This window comes from Panicum virgatum, chromosome 6N, assembly GCF_016808335.1.
Source record: "Panicum virgatum strain AP13 chromosome 6N, P.virgatum_v5, whole genome shotgun sequence".
NCBI classification, from domain to species: domain Eukaryota; kingdom Viridiplantae; phylum Streptophyta; class Magnoliopsida; order Poales; family Poaceae; genus Panicum; species Panicum virgatum.
This window is the reverse complement of record NC_053150.1, coordinates 12,881,482-12,900,189: the sequence shown is the minus strand read 5'-3', so window position 1 is coordinate 12,900,189 and position 18,708 is coordinate 12,881,482. Positions and strand designations below refer to the sequence as shown.

Sequence of the window (18,708 nt, the reverse complement as noted above, 5' to 3'; positions counted from 1 at the left end):
ACGCATATTCAACTCACACAGACAGAGGTCTGATTGGTTACAGCGCTTCAAAGAGCAAAACCAATCATACATTCAATCGGCACAGCACTACAAAGAAAAAAGTTTCATCTGCAGTGCCCATCATAAACATTGAGAATAAACACCGATAAACAGAGGCTAACACCGAACAAGACCATCAACAAATACCATAGATATCTGATCATCACTAGGTTCTTTTCCTCAGCAGTATAACCTTTCAATATAACATGGTACAATCAGGGAGTACGCATGCAATGCTACCACTCCACACTGTCCAGTAATAACACGAGTATACAACAGAGTTTGCTGAAGGTGTTCAGCTACAATATATATATATATATATATATATATATATATATATATATATATATATATATATATATATATATATATATATATATATATATATATATCCCCTCCAGGTCCAGGGATAACAATAAAAAAGAATCATGTATGAACTTTTCATGTCAAGTGAGCGTTCCTTCCTAAAAGGGCCATAGCAGAAGAATGTGACCGTTCTCTTTCCCCCCTAATTCAGCTCCACCAGCCAATCATCACCGTTGAATGGCTGCCAACCTATCACTATGACCTGTCTATAGCCAATTATCTGTTCCAGTCTCTGCTGTAGAATAACATCAATACAGGGTGGCCACATCAATTTCCTTGGTTGCAAAAAAATATACTCCCCTTATGCAGAACTAGTCTCCAGAAACAAATTTCTTTTGTGTATAGTATCTGTCTTCACTAGCCTTCTTTTTCAAGTTCCTTTTCTGTTTATAAAGGCCCCAATAACAATGTTTAGCCCAGGTAAAAAGAGATCAGAATAAACTATGAGCATTGAGCCTGTAACGTCATGTACCTTGTAAGCTTCATGATTGTCAACTATTCTTGTCGCTACCGAGACTGATGTAATAGATTTCGGGCTCATGATTGTCTTAAAAATACCCATGCTCTTTGGAACAGCATAAGGATCAATTTCACCCTGCAGAAAACAACCATCAAGTTTCCAGATCGAGCTAAGTTTGTCTTTGACATAAGTTCATTAAGTACTTACAGCTGAATTGCCCTCAGTTACAGTCCCATGCACAACCAATGAAATGTTAAATGTTGTGATCTGCACCAGGATATAAAATCAATTTTTGAGGGCATACTAATACATTGTTAAATAAAATCATATCACAATCACAGCATGTTCACCACATGATATTTCAAGCATGAAAAAATAATATAGGAATGAAGTCATGGACACAAACATACCATGTCCTTCGAGACTTCCCATGGTGCGCCAATAATGACTTCATCAACATAGCGGCAGGCAAGCACACTAAGAGTACGCTCATGAAGATGCATGATAGGACGATATCCTCTTCTATCCCTGGACAAATGGTTCTTATAAGACTGCTATTTGATTTTATAACGACAAGCTTTTTTGACAGTATCATTCTGATATATAACTACTATTTTGTTTGTTGAATCTTAAGTAAAGAAATGGAATAAAACCTGATAGACTGGTCATCATGGATACCCACAAGAAGAAAGTCGCCAAGTTGTCTAGCACTTCTGAGGATCTGCATTAAACAAAAGGTAAAACATTAATACTTTAATTGCATTTAAGCCTAACTAGTGAAAAACCTTGTGGGTTACAGTAAAATGATCTGCATGAGAATAAGAAATGATACCTCAACGTGGCCAGCATGGAAAAGATCAAATGCACCATCTATATACACAACACGAGCACCTGGCGAAGGAGCCTGAGTGCATATGAGCATGTTGTTCAATAAATGTAACAAAATGGAATTATGAAGACTTAAATCATAGGAATATATACGGCAACCCACTAACTACTTAAACACTAGATTGTCAGAAAATCATTGAAAATCAAGATTGAAAAGGTAGTAATATCAATCACTCAGAATCAAGACTGAAAAGTTACACTAGTTAGATTAGCTGAGAATGATATATCCAGCCACTTTCTGTAAATACCATAAAAGCTTAATGAAAGGCCAGGGTGGATGTGGCCTCCACTCTATATAAAAGGTCGCAGACATGGAACAGTAAAGACTGGCAAGCAACCTAAAGAGCTCATACCTGCCCATTTGAAAACTGCATGATTCGGCGAGAAGTTGGAAGAAAATGAGATAGATGACTCTTCACTTCATCTTTTGGTTTCACTCCAGCCTTCTCATCAACAGCAATGCTAAAATCAGTGTCAGCATCTTTCTGCTTGAATGATAGCAATATTCTCCCTGTGTACAGTGTGATATTTCTGTGTAAGATGGTAATTGACAATAAAGACAACATTTTGAACAAGAAATACAACATTGTGTAAAATTGAATCATATGCTTAATAGTAAACAACAAATTCAGGGGATGTATGATTCAAAAAAACAGTAGGGCCACTGAACCTTACCAACTATATCAGTGCTTGAGACACCTTCTGTTCGCTTGATTTGCTTGTAACGTCCGACCTTCTTTGCTAATGCATATGCATCAGTGCCATCAGGTAGTAGACAAGGGTCATCTCCGTGAATAATGTAATCAATGCTGTATTTGTTGAAGAGGGTATTCATGAACTCTTCTGTGATCTCATATGGTGCATTGGGAATGACCTCATCAACCCACTTCAGGCCACTAACAAGAGTCAACCTAGATAGAAAAATATACACATGGTTAATAGAACCCATTGTTCCGGATTTCAATTAATGATGAAATCTGGAAGAGATTATCAGAAATTCAAATGATGCTCTATGCTTTTCAGTCAATTTGAAATACAGATACGGACAATATTTTCAGGGAAAAATTAATTCTTTTCACAGAACAGAATTAAACTGCCGTACCTCTCTTCCATAGAAAGGACAGGTGGGCCCTTATTTGCAACGATCTCCTCATCACTGACAACCCCAACTACCAGCTGATCTCCCAACAATTTGGCCTGTCGCAATGCATTTGCGTGACCATAGTGCATGAGGTCAAAGCATCCATCCATGTACACTCTCACAGGCCTTTTGCGTTCCCTCTTCTTCGGAACTTGTCCTAGATATGGCCAGAAATACGGAGCAAATGGAGCACCGATTCCACCAAAGTAGCCTGTGGATAGTATAAGAATGGCAACAGTGATCATAACTCCGCCAATTCCAAAGAACTGGGAATAGTATCCGCTATTCCAGAGCCCCTGGTGACTCTCAAACGCTAGCAAACCCATCATCATCTTCAAGGTGGATTCTTCTGTCCAAAAAAAAAAAGAATAGAAGACCAGAATGAGACTCCAAAATTAATGGGTTATTCTGGCAAGTGGCAACCATATATACAGCAAAGTAGTACAAATGTGTCATTTTCCAATATTTGGAAAATCCAGTAGCATTTGCAGCTCGATTTGTTGGGATTTTTAAAACAAGAAAGTGACTCAAAAAAGAAAGAAGAAAAGCGTGGCTTTCTTACTACTTAATTAAGATGGTTGGAAGGACCTCAGACGTTTAACCAGAAGAAATAAACGTGCTTACCGATCACGTCACGTTGACCAAATCGTAACCACCGGATATTTTAGAAAGCCACAGGTTTGGGCAAAGGGAAGATCATGGAGAATTTAGAAGGAAAAAAGAAAAGAGACTCAAATTGCTTTTACAAGAAGCCACGTAACGACGAGAAGCGGAGCTCTAGAAAACATGACAATTGCATGACTAACAGCGCTGCCTTCTTTTTCATCAAGAAATACATGTTCAGAAGAAAATCCACACCAACTTTGAATATAGTCCATCGTGTGTTGTTCTAATTCCAATAGTAGCAGTAAAAAAAATTACAAACGAGCATAAATTTGTCCTCCGGTATCTTGTCATCAGTCATCAGCAATCAAACAAGCGAACATGCCCGACAAGGAATCAGATTCCCATCGCAACTACCACGCCTCGAGTTTAACATTGCAGCCAATCCGCCTCAAAAAAAAATTGCAGCCAACTAAGCAGGCAGGTAGAATTTATAGAGATTCGGCGTTCCAGTAGGCTCATGAGCACGGGAGGAAGGTTGGAGAAAGCAAAAGCGTCTCCCACCCACCCAGAATCCCCGTTACAGCGGCGCCGCAAAGAAAGAAGCACCAAATGCAATCGCCGTGATCCCAATTCCAGCGGAACACGAACTGCCAGCCAAATCACATCGAAACGAACGGAACAAAAAAACGATCTTTTTTCTTGAACGATAAGCTGGCTTGGAGATCGAAGGGAATCGCGCCCATCATAACGAAGAGAAGAAAAAACAGAGCCTTTTCCACACCGCATTTCAGCCTGAAGAACGAGGGAGCAAGCCACAGCGGGGGAGGAAGAAAACGCACCGAGATCGGGGCGGCGCACGGCGGCGGGCGAGCGAGCGGCGGCGGCGGCGGCACACCGGCCGGCGGGCGGCGAGCGCGGATCTCGCGTCAGAATCCGGGGCTGGCGCGAGATCTGCCGCGAGAGGCGGCGAGGCTCCCCTCCCTCTCGGCGCGCGCTTCGGTTCTCACTGCCGTTTGGGAGGAGAGAGAGGACGCGGAGGAGAGGGAGGCCGGAGGGAGGAGGAAGAGAGAGAGAGAGAGAGCTCTGGCGCTCGCCGTCTCGTCTCCGTCTCGTCTCGTGAGTCGTGTGGCCTCGCCAATTGGGGGTGGTGGAAGCGTGGGTGCCTTCACGTCCACCAAACTGCCCGGGCCCACACGGCAGGAAGTACTGCAGGTTTCGCACCTGGGACCTTGATGAAAAGTGAAATACTGCATAGGTACGGCGGTTTGCCGCCCCGGTGATCGGTGATCTTCCTTGGCGACAAAGGAAGTGAAACCGTCGCTTTCCGATGTCACATAGTATGCTTGTTCCATGGCACCGGATGGACGAGCTTGGCTACGTTTCCAGCCCCCAGACATGATCCTAGGTTCTAGAAAGCATGGCCTATCGGTTCTAGGCTCGTCTTCTCCATCTGAGCGATGATATACTCTCCCATCAGCTTTTATACTTTTATAATTGTAACTTTTTATTTTAATTTTAATCAGAAGTTTGCTTTAGATTGAGATTGTCTGCAAAATCTCGTGAAATACATGTAGGTTGGATACTTGTTAAGTTGATGAGAACAAAATTGAGTTTTCATCGAATAAAATAAAAAGGAAAAGTACGATCGAAGAGAGTATCTTGCTTCTCAAACTATCATGTTATATTTCTCTATATCAATATTCTTAGAAATTCTAATAAGAAATTAGTAAATGGTAGATTATAAACATATTTAGAGTAAGGCTAGCAAATTCGATCCAACTCCAAATTCCAGTATGAAAAATGAGATATGAAAAAAAATATGTGCTTCATTATATTTTCCGGCAATATTTTAAATTATTTTTATTTTGAAATCCGACCAAATTGAGTTAAATTTGAAGATAGATCATATAAGCACCTCAAAACTCTGTCTTTAAAATTATGATTTAAAAGTGCGGTTCAGTTGTAGGTGTAATGGTCATAATCTAATCTTAGTCTCAAGGTTCATTCTAGCAATTACTAGTTAGACATGATTACAAACTTCGAAGAGGCATCATATGGTGTTTTACCTCTAAATATGCACCCGTTGATTTTTTTTTCAAGGACCGTACATATTTTCTAGATTAAATAAAGTGTTAAAAGTATGGATACGGCCATTCGCATGATCCCTATGCCTGTTCGTAATCGTCCCAGACTGCCAGGGTTGCATGTGCAAAAAAAGCACCGTCTAGAGGAAACGAACAAAACAGAGCCAGAAAAGATCACGCGATATTTGCGAGGCTGTGTGGGGCCCACTTCCAGACTTTTCCGCCACCGGTGTGTGGGCCCGGCGGCACGCGCCCGGGGCTCCAGGCCTCCAGCTGTGCCGGGCGGCGGGACCCGCTGGCGTGCCCTCGCGGCGTCGCGGCGGCGTAACGGCGTCGGCTTTGACTCGTGCGTCCCCGAGACAAATGGCGTCGCCGGCGAGCGCGCCTCCGGGGTCCAGGTGGCCGACGGCGACGCTACGAGCCGACGACGGGATGTTACCTCGCCGTTGGTAACTCGTCTCGTAAGTCGTAACCCGTGTTTGGTTGGCTATGAAAAATTTTCATGAAAACTTTTCGATCCTTTGACTACTAATTAGAGATATTAAATAAAGTCTAATTATAAAATCACCTCCACAACTATAGTACTATAGTAGTACTGTAGTTAATGAGATCTTTGACAGTATAATTAGGAAATGATTAGGCACGGTTACTATAACATCACTGTTGCCAATCATGGTGGAACTTGCCTCATTAGATTCGTCTCGAAAAGTTACAGTTATTTGTAAAAAAAATCGCAAATAAACTTCGTTTAGTACTTCATGCATACATTGTTTTTTTTGAAAAATTTTTGTTGGGTCATCTAAACACGGCCCGTGTCCTAGAAAAACGCATGGTCTCTGACCCAATTTCAGGACCCATGAAAATGGTCGAGAAAGTTGTGAATTTTATAAACCAGAAGAATCAAATGCATAGGGAGAGGGGAAAAGGACGAAGAAGCGAGAGCTACTCGAGCTAGGCTCACCTTCGCTGAAGTTCGGAATTTGGCAGAACTTGGCTATGAATTACTGGAAGACTTCTTTTCCTAAAAAGACATTGACTCACAAACCGTCAGTTTCGCAAATAACCGGATGGGTTGGACCCCTTTTTGGAGCGTTTGGATGGAGGTAGCAGGGGTTGGAGCGAAACCAAGAAGGGAATATTCGGTGAAGATGCGGGTCTACTCCATCCCACGAAATCTGGCGGACGAGTCCGCTCCGCTCCGCGTTCTCATGGTCGCGTGACTGCCGTCTTCCTCCCGTCTCTCTCCTCTGCCCTGTCTCACCTAACCCGCCGCTTGGCTCGCTCCTCCCGACCTCGCCGTCCACCACCTGGCTCGCGAGGTCGAGTGCGGCGCCGCGGAGCTCGAGCGCGGCGGCCATGGCGACCTCGAGCGCGGCAGCGGCGACCTCAAGCGCGGTGGCCGCCAAGGCGAACGCGAGCGCGGTGGCGCGCAGCTGGAGCGCGGAGGCCATGGCGGGAGGAGTGGCGCGCGGATCTGCTGGCGGCGCGCGTGGGGTCGGCCGGCTGCGGCGGCGGACGGGGTTGGCCGGCTCCGACGGCGGAGGAGGGCGGGGCCGGCGGACAAGGTGGGCGCCGGCGAGCTCGGGCGGAGAAGGCCACTGACCTCGGCCTACTTGCGCGCGTGGGAAGGACCGAGGAGGAAGAAGATAAGGAGAAGAAAAATGAAAAAAAAAAGAGGGGATGACATACGGGGTCTAGTGAACAACGGTCTAACGGTGTGTAACGTCATCCGTTCCCTATTTCTCAACTCTACCAACTAAACCAAAAACTAGAATGAACCCAACCCCAAACTCAAAAACGAATCAAACATAGTCCAAGTTGGAGCCGTCTCAAAAAACGTGAGATGTAACCAACCCAACCCACTACGTCTCGAAACCAAACAGACGGAAAGAGAGAAGAGGATCTCGTAAATTGCACGCGTTGATCGACGCGGGGTGCATAGTTTTTGGCCGGCTTTTGCTTTTGCCAAGTCCCGTTCAAAAATAAATTCCTGTTCCTTTTTCGAATTTATTCCTGATGATTTCCTGGCCAGTGCTTGCCAGTTGCCAACAGGCTTCTAACGTGGGGCAGCCGCACCCAAATTCACACATCAGGAATCGCATTCGAGAGCGACATGGAACAAAAATCACAAAAATCGCACTTGGCACAAAACACGACATCGCAATGAGCATCAGACCGTTTCAGGCGAAAATTCCAACCAATATGTTTCCGACGCCTCAAATGCTGAGGAAAAGTACTTTTAATCTTAACAAAAGTTAAAATAAACGAATTAGTGGAACGTTGCCAACGATACAAAGTTACAGACAACCGACGCTACAGGATACTGGGACCATGGTCATCAGATTCGTGCGGTGTACTCGAACGCTGGGGGCGGCTGGGGCTCCTCGTCGACGGCCATGGCAGCCTGCTCGCTGGTGTTGGGTGCGGGGGCATTGTTCGCCGTGGCGGTTGTGGGGGCGTCGGTGAGGACCAGCTCCTCGGCCTCAGCGGGCTTGAGGTCGCGCAGGAGAACGAACCCGGATGGCGCGGCCTTCACCGGCTCGTACCGGCTCTCCTCCAGGAACTTGATGAACTTCTCCTGGGCTGGGATAACGCGGGCCGGGTTCGTCAGGAGCTGGAACGTCGGCTCTGGCTCGGGAGCCTTCTTTTCTGCAGGAGCGCCATCCACCTGAACTCATAACCATAGATGAACCATGTCAGTGTTGTGAGCAGTTAGATCAAATCAAACAAAGCTAATTCGACTTGGAAACTACTAATCAATCCTGCAACTCTTACCTGCATGGAAGTAGATGCAGCAGAAGCGTCCTCGCTAGGTGGCGCCGCCTCAGCCTTCTCCTTGGCCTTGCTCTCCGCATCCTTCTTTGCCCTAGACTTCGCCTTGGCATATGTTGACAAGATGGCTGTTGGCACCTTGACTGATGTGGTCGCAGTCTGCTGAGTTGTCGGCTTCGGGTAATCAAAAAGCGATGGCTTAGCATTCGACAGGAACTCAAACTTCGGCACTTTCAAATCAGAATTGAGGCCGATGAGGGCTGTCGGGGAGAAGGCAAGGCTGATGAAGTAGGTCAGTGGGTACCAGTACCAGAACTGGGTGAAGACAGCCAGTCCAACAACAGCAGTGAGCCTGTCATGCTTTGATTTCGACTTGAGCTTGATGGTGACGTTCCTGCCACCAGCATCCAGGATGCCCGAAGCCAGTATGGCACCCATTTTGCTCATGGTGTCCTCGTGCTTGTCAAGAATGATCTTCTCCAACTTGCGCCTGAATGCTCCGACACGTGAATCATATGATTCATTGGTCTGGATCATCACCATTGCCATGGCAATGAGAGCACCCTGGCGTACAAAGTCAACGACGTCTGATGTAAGAGGCTCCAGCAAGGAGATGGCTTCACTCAATCCGGATCCGGCACAGGAGATTCCAACAGCTAGGGCTGCACCATAACGGACATGTGGATTGTATGATTCCGATAGCAGGGACACGATTCTGGGTGTCTGCTCAGGCTCATTATACAGAACAAAGCCAAGAGCCAATACCGCAGTCCTCCGCACATCATCGCTCACGTCTGACACAGCAAAATGCAGAAGCTGGTGGATAGCTTTGTTATTTGCAGTTCCCCTGTACGCTAGAGCCAATGCGTACATACCACCATAACGAAGTATAGGGTCTTGATCTCTAGTCATTTGTTCAATCAAAGTGTCAGCTTCCTCTTCCCTACCATACACTGTCAATGCAATTCCAAGTGACAAGCCCCTGGAGAGAGTAAGAGTTCATCAGAAAAGGAACATTTTTACCATCTTGAGAAATAAATACGTGTTGACTCAGAACTTGTTTGTCAAAAGGCATCTTTATTGCATACCTGATAATTTTCTCATGTTGTGTATCATGAGCATAGGCAAGCATTTCTGTGGCCTTCTCACTGGCCGTGCCAACCATAAGCAAGCCCAAGCCAACACCAGCTGCTTCACCGGCCACAGCACTATCCGTGTACAGAACATTCTTGATGTCCTCGCATATTTCCTCATCTGCTGTACCTAATGCTGCAAGTCCGAGTCCCAAACAAGCACCGTGCTGGACCACCTGTGTGATTATTATCCAAAGTCAGAATGCCTGTGCAAATGTTTACTATGTACATAACAATCTAACAAAAAGATTCAAACATTCCCCTATCAGCATTGGTCTAAACCCCTAGTTCCCCCATTTGCAGGAAATAGTAGATTGCAGCAACATTGTATTCAAGAGCATTAATTGCACCGTTGTATACTGTAGTCACTCTGATGAAAGGATTGTTACAAAGCAAAATTTAGGGAATGTGGGCCTGGGATAGTACCTCAGAACTGGTGTTACGAAGACTCTCACGAAGAAACTCTTTGATTCCTTCACCATGGTTGGCATGTATCAAACCAAGAGCATAGAGAGCACCTCCTTCCGAGTATGGACTCGCACTACCAATAGCACCATTCTGAGGCAAGTAAGGGGCCATCAATGCACGACCTTGTTGAAGATGGCCTCTATGGATGACACCTAGTCCAGCAGTGGCGCTGAACTTAGCCCAGTTGGTTGCCCTACCAAGCCATTCCTGTAATATAGACCAGTATGAGAAGAATATAACAAGAATACAACCATGATAAATTATATAAACTATAGAAAACAAAGATGCTAGACAATGGTGGCATCAAGTACACAATGTGAAACAAATCATACCAAGTTTTCTCTGAGGAAGGTATCTACTGTTGTCCCTGCATGCATGATAGCATTGGAGCATATTGTTGCACTGTGACAGACACTGTTCCTCATTTCCACAGCTTGCTTTATAGTCTTCAGAATTAAAAGATCAGATTTATTATGGCTGTATAGAAACTGTAATGTCAACTGAATAGATGTCTCTCCTGACAGTATATTCTTGATTTTTGTCAGTCTATCAGCATGTGCTACTTTATTTGGATCGACAGTGAGAGCACTGCCATTTGGCATGTTCACGTCATCTCCCATCTGGACATCCCCAGATGGTTCTGTAGCAGCATTGGCAGCATGATCACTTGGTAAAGCTGGTGTGCTGTCAGGGTTAGCATGGGTAGAATTCAATGTATCAAGGTGATTCCGCACATTCAGGAGGAAAGCCTGATTTTCATTTTCAGCAAGATCAAAAGCAGCTTGATATGCAAGGAGAGCATCATCCTGGCAAATGAACATACGATTATCTAGAAAAGTAACTTCAATGATGCAGAACATAGAGGAATCTTGTCTGGTAAAGGAGAAAAATAGTGCATACTTTGCTTCCAGAAATAAGCTTGTCCAAGATGCTTGCAACAGTGTCAGACTCATCCAAAAACATAAGACACTGGCAAATGCTCAAATAATCCGGATTTGGCAATGTCTGGTATATTTTCACAAGACATCGCAGAATCTGAAAATACAGAAACAAAAAGTGTTAGATCACAAGATGATTTCCAAATATATGTGAGCAGTAGTTCTATTGTGCTAAATACAAGTAGTTGAAATGTTTGGCAGGATTTATAATCCCAATCATCCAAGCATGCCCTTACCTCCAATCGATATTCACGATGACTAACATATTGGTGGGACAGATTGATGCAATATGAAAGAGCTCCATGAAGATTATCACATCGAGAAATTGCGGCCTCAAGCTTATCCAGTCTCCTGCACTCAACAGCCATACCCATTGCCTGCTGATATTTTCCATCAAGAATGCACCTGAAAGGCAACGAAGTACTTGTAAGCTCAGAACTGTGTTTCTTACTAACGGAAAAACAACAAATCATTAGGGCACTATCATACTTGTCCAGCATTCTTTCCACAATGGCCTCCAATCTTGGGTCCATTGTTTTTTCTTCCCCTGCAGCCCCTGATCGGATGGCAGCATATTCATCCAAAGCTTTCGCTGAAGAAAGGAACAGGGCCAAAAACAAAGGTAACGTTATCAGAATACTTTCAACCGTGGCAATCAGAAACCGGTCATAATGCAGGTGTGATCCCTCACCTAGAAGTGTTTGAGCATAATCAGAGTCGTCAGCAACATCAAACAGGGCTCCAGCACCAAGTGCATATGACAGAGCATCATTTAGCTCCCCCAAGTGGAAAAACACCTTAGAAGCAACTAGTGCTGCAAGCTGCCTCTGGTCAAACTCCTCATCTTCATACAAACTCTCACTACAAAATGCAGATTACCACATTAGAGCTCGCATTAAGTGATAAGTTTGCTTCTATTTACAAAGTGCAATGAGAAATTTTACAGTAAACAAAGAAACTGTAGTATCTAGTGACAAGTTTTACCACCCTTTGAAAACCAATTATGCAACATTTAATTCACATCCTACCATCACAGTTCAAACACAGTCTCTGCTTGAGAATCTGTCACCTTAATCAAACCAGAACCCCAGTGCTGAAGTCCACATTTTTTCGGACAGCAATGGGATCCATGAGTTGGAGCACATGCATCATAACAACTAAGAAAGGCACGAGTTTGCGCTCGAATTCTAGGTTTCCAGTTTCCACGGCAGCACATTAAGCCCTCCCAAAACCTCCATCCGAACAGATCGAACCTAGGGTTCCCTGAAACAGGCTCCGAATCCAACCCGACGCAGCGGCGCCGGCCCCATCTAGACCGGCCTCTCCCCGAGAACCCGAATCGAACCTAATCCAACCGGAATCCGCCGAAACCAAACCACCCACGCGGCGGCGGGGGGCGCGCGACCCGCCGCCCGCCGGGCGGGGCGGCGGTAGAGCGGGCAATCAGAGAGAAGGCGCGGGGTGGGAAGGCCGCGAGGACGAGGGGGTGGGGACTCACATGGATGATACGCTGGTGGAGATCTCGTGCCAGAAGGCGTGGACGAGAGAGTTGAGGCAGGCGAGCGCGTGCAGCTTGAGCTCCGGCTCCGGCTCCTGCAGCATCGCCAGCAGTGAGCCCGCCGAGCTCACCGTCACCGCCGCCGCCGCCGCCGCCGCCGCCATGTCCGCGGGTGCCGATCCGCCGCCGCGGGGTCCTCGGGTGTGCGGCGGCGCGTTTCCGCCGGCGATTGGATTTCGTGTGCGGTGGGCGGGCGCGTGCGCTTTGCTGCGGGAGACCTTGCTTGGAGCAGAAGAAGATGGCGGATTCGCTGGGGAGGAGAGGCGCGGGGACCCCGCCGCAAATATATGGGATCGAGGAGGGGCTATTCCGAAACCTGCAGGCTGCCGGTAGCCGAGTAGGACGCCATGAACAAATTCCTCGTCGGATTTTTTTTTTCTGCGAAAGTCGTCGGATTTGTTTCAGAGGCGTTTTTTTTTGTTTTTTGAACGAACCACACTCGATGACGTTTCTATTGATATCAGTTGATATCAGTAGAAAAAATATAAAGTTATGTCTCTAGAGGCCATAATTAGGAAAAAAATATTACGGTAACAACATCAGCGAGTTGAATTAGAGCCTCAACACACGTCAAACTCAACTCAGACTGGTCGGATCGAGGCGTCGACACAAGTCGCACGAGATGCCTCCAACAAGACAACTCAGTCCGGACAATACACAGCCCAAACTCGCGGCGGCCGCCGGCACCGCCCCTTCGAGCGCTCTTGCAGCTACCATCACGCCCGCACTCGACCGCCAGCCGCACCTCCGAGCCACACCGCATAGCCGAGCACCCACTGCGCCCCTCCAGATCCGGCCAAGGGGCGCGATGGATCGGCTTGGCCGGATCCGGCCGTAGCAGCGCCGGAGCCGGTCGGCGCCGTCTTCGTCGAGCTACGCCGCGACGGATCGGCTTGGCCGGATCCGGCCGTAGCAGCGCCGGAGCCGGTCGGCGCCGTCTTCGTCGAGCTACGCCGCCCGCGCCACCGAAGCTCGAACCCTGGCCAAGATGGCCCTACCGCTGTCTTTCTCGAGGCTGCCGGACTTCCAGTGAACTTTTCTGGCAGCAGCAGGGGGAGGGTTGGAGAGGAGCCGGTGCGCCGGCGGCGCGCTGCGTGGAGCCGCCCGAGTCGCCCGTGGGGAGGCGACGCGGGGGCAGGCTTCGTCTCGTGGGCTATGGAGGCGTATTTCTCCGGTATTTGTGTACCTGCGTACGGTACTTGGTACGCATCCATGTGTGACAAAATGTTTATTTATTTTTCGTGGCTTAGGGTTCTTATGATTTATTAAGTATATGATGAACTCGAGTTGTTATTTGCCAGTAAAGACAAAATGTTTAAGAAATAGGTAATTTTAAAGGTTTCATGGAGCTCAATTTCTTTTTTTACTAGTAGAAAAATTTTGGCCTGGCATTTAGTCTCAAAACTTGAAACATTTCTTCTGTCAAGCAGAAGCTTCGTTTCAATCTCAAACACAAAAATTAACTTAGTAACATGAATGCATGAAACTCGGAACACTTCAGCATTTTGCTTTAGATCCTCCTAGAAGCTTCAAACTCCCATATGTTTAAATTTCTAATCATGGAACTCTTAATATGCCTCCTTTTTCTGAAGCCTTATTGAGACGTCTAAGTTTCATAAAATATGTAATTTGCAAAAGAAAAAGTACTTGCTTGAGTTAATGTGTCTGGAGGTTAAAAACTTGCAAGTTCCATATTTTAATCACACGTATTCGCCTTGCAAATTGCGAATGTGATTGAAACAGGAAATTTTCAAAGACTTGCAGGTTTTAACTTCAGTTTCGACCATCCAAGACGTCAAGCTGTATACATCACTTGATACACGCAGGCCATTAATTCAAGCAAGTATTTGAATAAAAAAATCAACAGGCACATTGAATTCACCAATGTATGCTATAATTTCTTCAGAATTTTTGAACGAACAAATTTTATTTTATTTTATTTTGAACGAACATACTTTCCTCAGAATTTGCACAGAAGAAATTGAACTGAAGCATGGCTCCGCTTGTGAGAATTTCCAGGGCAAAACCGATTGCCACTCATAAATATCAGTTCAAGATAATCTGAATTTTCCTGTAGGGGATCCGGTGCAGAATCTTTATGTTCGATGTAACGACCCGGCCCGAGATAACAGTTAAGATCTACTCTACACGTTGAGTAGACCACACCTGCTAATTAACTCTCTTGCGCTTTCGTCCTCGCTTCGCGCAAAAGGATCGATCCGGAGTTACTAGCTTCTCGTGACCGGCTATTTAACTTAGTCTGTCTCTCGTTCCGTTTCCGGTATGGGACTAAACTGGGAAGTACTGTGCCGCTGCTACAGTAACCGCGACACTACAACATCTTTTTGCTACAGTGTCGCACATTCGGTCCGGCCCAAACGGCCCACGGGCTGTGACAATCACCCCCGTTGAGGACTCGACGTCCTCGTCGAGACATCGAACCAGTTTACCCATAGTGCCACGTCCGTGGGTTCAATGCCAGCAGCCCATGTGTGTCCGTCCACATGCTATTGGCATCTGTGTTTCCACGAGCCGACGTGCTCATGTACGCGCACTTCTGCCCGTACGTGGCGTGAAACCGCGAGAGTATGGCTCTGATACCCCTTTAACGACCCGGCCCGAGATAACGGCTAAGATCTACTCTACACGTTGAGTAGACCACACCTACTAATTAACTCTCTTGCGTTTTTGTCCTCGCTTCGTGCAAAAGGATCGATCCGGAGTTACTAGCTTCTCGCGACCGGCTATTTAACTTGGACTGCTGCCTCTTTGTTTCCGGTATGGGACTAAACTGGGAACTACTGTGCCGCTGCTACAGTAACCGCGACGATACAGTAGTTTTTTTTTGCTATAGTGTCGCACATTCGGCCCGGCCCAAACAGCCCACGGGCTGTGACATTCGACCGGACTAGCTTTGCCAATTCCCAGACATGGAAAATAGCCTCACACCCGTTTGATGATCAGGCAGGCATTCTATGAGGCCGTTCACACAAAGAGGTTCTTCAGAACTCAAAATTTGGAATGTCAATCCAATAGAATATTCATCTACTCTTACCTGCAATGTATAATTAGTGGTCAGTTTTTGGTTGTTTGACACTGGGGTAGTTTAAAGTTTGATCTTAGAGTGGTACAACAATCTAGGTCATATCAAGCAAGTATCAATAAACAATAAATTGAATAAACCAGCAAAAATGGTTTCATAACATTTTTACAGTGAAATTAGCCAATTGCCTTCGTTTTATTTCTTACCAAAAATTAATGGCAGGCATGTGTTCGGCTAGTTATGGCTGGTGCTAATTTGGTGATGCTGGCTGGTTGGTTGACAAGCACTGAAATATGCATCCATATTGCTTTTTTTAGTAAAATGCATCAGAGGTCCATCAACTTGTAAGAGGGTGTCACTTAGATCAATCAACTTCGAAAGTGTATTTTAAGTCCATAAATTTGTAATTTGTGTCAGATCCATAAACTCTGCAAATTCATTTCTATGCCCATAAACTTGTAATTTGTGTCACCTAGAGCCTCGATTTCGAAGCAAGAGCATAGGAAGAGGAGAGAGCAGGGATGAAAGATCTATTTTGGAGGTTATTAACATGTATTAAGATTCAAATGGGGTTTACGGACTACCATTGGTAAGTTCTGGAGCTTAGATCTAGATCTGACCCCGTAATATAGGTGGAGAGTAGGGGGTGATGGCTTGGGGAAGGTGGAGGAAGTAACAGAGGGACAACAAGATATGTACCATGATAGGAGATATCATGTCCTCCATGCGCTGGTGGACGAATATAGTGGCGCCAGGTGTTGTGGCAAAAAAAAATCTAATCTTATGACAACGTTAGACTTGGGTCAACTGTGGTTCTCGCTGAGGGGATATTGGGGTGACATTCATTTTTGTGGCCACACAACTGCTCACAAATGAAATTTATGGACCTAAAACTGTACTTTCAGAGTTTATGGATCTAAGTGACAAAAATTACAAGTTTATGGATCGAAAAATGCACTTTCATAGTTTATGGACCTATATTTTTAAAGGTTATGGATCTAAGTGATATAAATTACAAGTTCATGAACATTAAAATGCACTTTTGGAGTTTGTGGATCTAAATGACACATCCTTACAAGTCGGTGGACCTCTGGTGCATTTCACTCTTTTTTTTCTCGAACATGCGGGATATCTGCATGTCACTATATTAAGAAGAAAAAGGGTGAGACACCCAGGTACACAGGTTTTTGGAGGGAAAAAACCTTAACCCCCCCCCCCCCCCGCCCCCACACACACACACACACACAAGATTACAATATACTCTCAAAAAACGGCAGGATCTGACCTAAAAGAAAAAACATCTAAACCTCCTAATCATTTGGTAGCAGGATGAGAAGATAACTAATTTTTCGAGCCCCGGGAGAACCCCACAAGTGCAACTCCTCTTTAATAATGGACAGAAGTCCATTAAGATTAGGATGAAGACCATCAAAGATACAACGATTCCGATGATTCCATAGCTACCAGGCCATCAAGATAATGATTGAATTTAGTCCCTTTTGGACTTGATCACTGACTTTATCGTTCACCTTGTGCCACCAATCCTCAAATGAATCCTCCAATTTGGGGGCAAGCACTTGCAGACCAAATCCTTGCAGGATTTCAAACCGGGTCAGGCGCACAAAGACACAAGATAATAACAAATGGTTTATAGTCTCCCCTTCCTGATCACATAGGGGGAATTTCTCTAGATGTGCCAATCCTCTTTTAGCAAGCCGATCAGCCGTCCAGCACCTATTATGAGCAACCAGCCACATAAAGAATTTGCATTTGCCAGGGGTCCATCTCTTCCAAATCATTTCCCAAGGTTGAAAAAGAATGGCTCCAATGAACATTGTATCATATGCTGGTTTTGCTGAATAATGTCCAGATGCTGAGAATTTCCAGATGTGAGAATCCTCCACATCAGACTGCAATACTCTTTCTGCAAGTAAATTCTATAGACCAAGATACTCAACTAGGATATCCAGGGTAAGAGCACCTTTAATATTAGTGACCCACCTCCTATCAGTTAAGGCCTCATAAACTGTTCTTCTTCTTTTTGTCCGATTGGAAATTGAGCCAAAGAGATGTGGTACCAGCTGATCAAGGCTCCGCCCATGTATCTATTTCTCAGTCCAGAAAAGAGTGTTCCTGCCATTGCCAACTTCATCGAAGATGGCCACAGAAAAAAGGATTTAACTAATTGATGTACCTGTATGGGCAAGAAGGCCCATGGTTTATCAGGTTCAGTTTTTTCCAACCATAGCCATCTTGCTCTAAGGCCCCATCCAAGCTGCCATAAATTAGATATGCCTAAACCCCTAATTCAGGTGGACGAGTAACTTTGGGCCAAGCAATTATGCAATGCCCTCCCTTAACATCCTTTCTTCCTTTCCATAGAAAACCCCTCCTGATCTTATCAATGGACTTAAGTGCCCAGGTTGGGAGTTCCATGGCCATGGCCAAGTACACTATCATGGAAGTAAGTACAAACTGGACAAGCACCTTTCTCCCTGAATTGTTAACAAATCAACCTTCCAGCCGGGAAATTGGTCTGCAATTTTTATCAACTACTGGCTGGATTTGAGCCTTGGTCAATTTGTGTAGCTAAAGAGGGACCCCCAGATACTTGCAAGGGAAATCCTACAGCTGGCATGGGAGATGCAACTGAATTATTTCGATGTCTTCTTGCTTACACTGGATGGGCAATACACTGCTCTTCTGAATGTTGGTTTTTAAACCAGAAGCACTCCCGAAGAGGTCCAACATGTCCAGAGTGATACCAATATCAGCTGCTGAAGGTCTTAGGAAGAGAACAACATCATCTGCATAGAGTGACACTCTATGCTGCAATGCCCTTCTAGCAAGCGGTTGAAGCAGATCCTCTTCTGCGGCTTTTTTGACCATGTACTGCAACACGTCCATGACCAAAATGAATAACATGGGCGACAGAGGGTCACCTTGTCTCCCGGGATGCCATTAACGATCACCTGTGTTGATGAGGAAGTGAGCAAGCCGCTAATGATGTCACACCAAATCTGACCAAAACCCAAATTCCTCAGAACCTCCAATAAGAAATGCCAAGAAACTGAATCAAATGCCTTTGTTATGTCAAGTTTCAACAGGATCCGGGCTTGCTTCTGTTGATGGAGATAGCGAGCCATTTGTTGTACAAGCATCAAATAATCCTGTACGAACTGTCCTTTTATGAAAGCACTCTGGCTGGTGGA

At 45.5% G+C, this 18,708-nt stretch overlaps 2 protein-coding genes across 3 annotated transcripts; both read right to left on the bottom strand.

The window, feature by feature from the left end:
* Positions 1-449: 449 nt before the first annotated feature.
* On the bottom strand, positions 450-4,581 carry LOC120679130 (ethanolamine-phosphate cytidylyltransferase-like). Its single transcript, XM_039960653.1, has 10 exons — positions 4,340-4,581; positions 2,856-3,243; positions 2,429-2,664; positions 2,107-2,264; positions 1,698-1,769; positions 1,519-1,586; positions 1,276-1,393; positions 1,073-1,132; positions 878-1,000; positions 450-788 (listed from the first exon to the last, which is right to left on the bottom strand). The coding sequence occupies exons 2-10, from the start codon at positions 3,224-3,226 to the stop codon at positions 717-719; spliced, it is 1,278 nt and encodes a 425-aa protein (XP_039816587.1). The 5' UTR covers positions 3,227-3,243; positions 4,340-4,581; the 3' UTR covers positions 450-716.
* A 3,161-nt stretch (positions 4,582-7,742) lies between these two features.
* Positions 7,743-12,754, bottom strand: LOC120679128 (26S proteasome non-ATPase regulatory subunit 1 homolog A-like). 2 transcript variants are annotated; one of them, XM_039960651.1, is made up of 10 exons: positions 12,394-12,754; positions 11,587-11,756; positions 11,385-11,487; positions 11,132-11,300; positions 10,858-10,992; positions 10,290-10,763; positions 9,916-10,164; positions 9,445-9,665; positions 8,360-9,338; positions 7,743-8,252 (listed from the first exon to the last, which is right to left on the bottom strand). In XM_039960651.1, the coding sequence occupies exons 1-10, from the start codon at positions 12,555-12,557 to the stop codon at positions 7,923-7,925; spliced, it is 2,994 nt and encodes a 997-aa protein (XP_039816585.1). In that variant the 5' UTR covers positions 12,558-12,754; the 3' UTR covers positions 7,743-7,922. The 2 variants fall into 2 exon arrangements, with proteins under 2 accessions (XP_039816585.1, XP_039816584.1); XM_039960650.1 differs by having other exon boundaries at positions 7,763-8,252; positions 11,132-11,487; positions 12,394-12,720.
* Between the last annotated feature and the right edge of the window lie 5,954 nt (positions 12,755-18,708).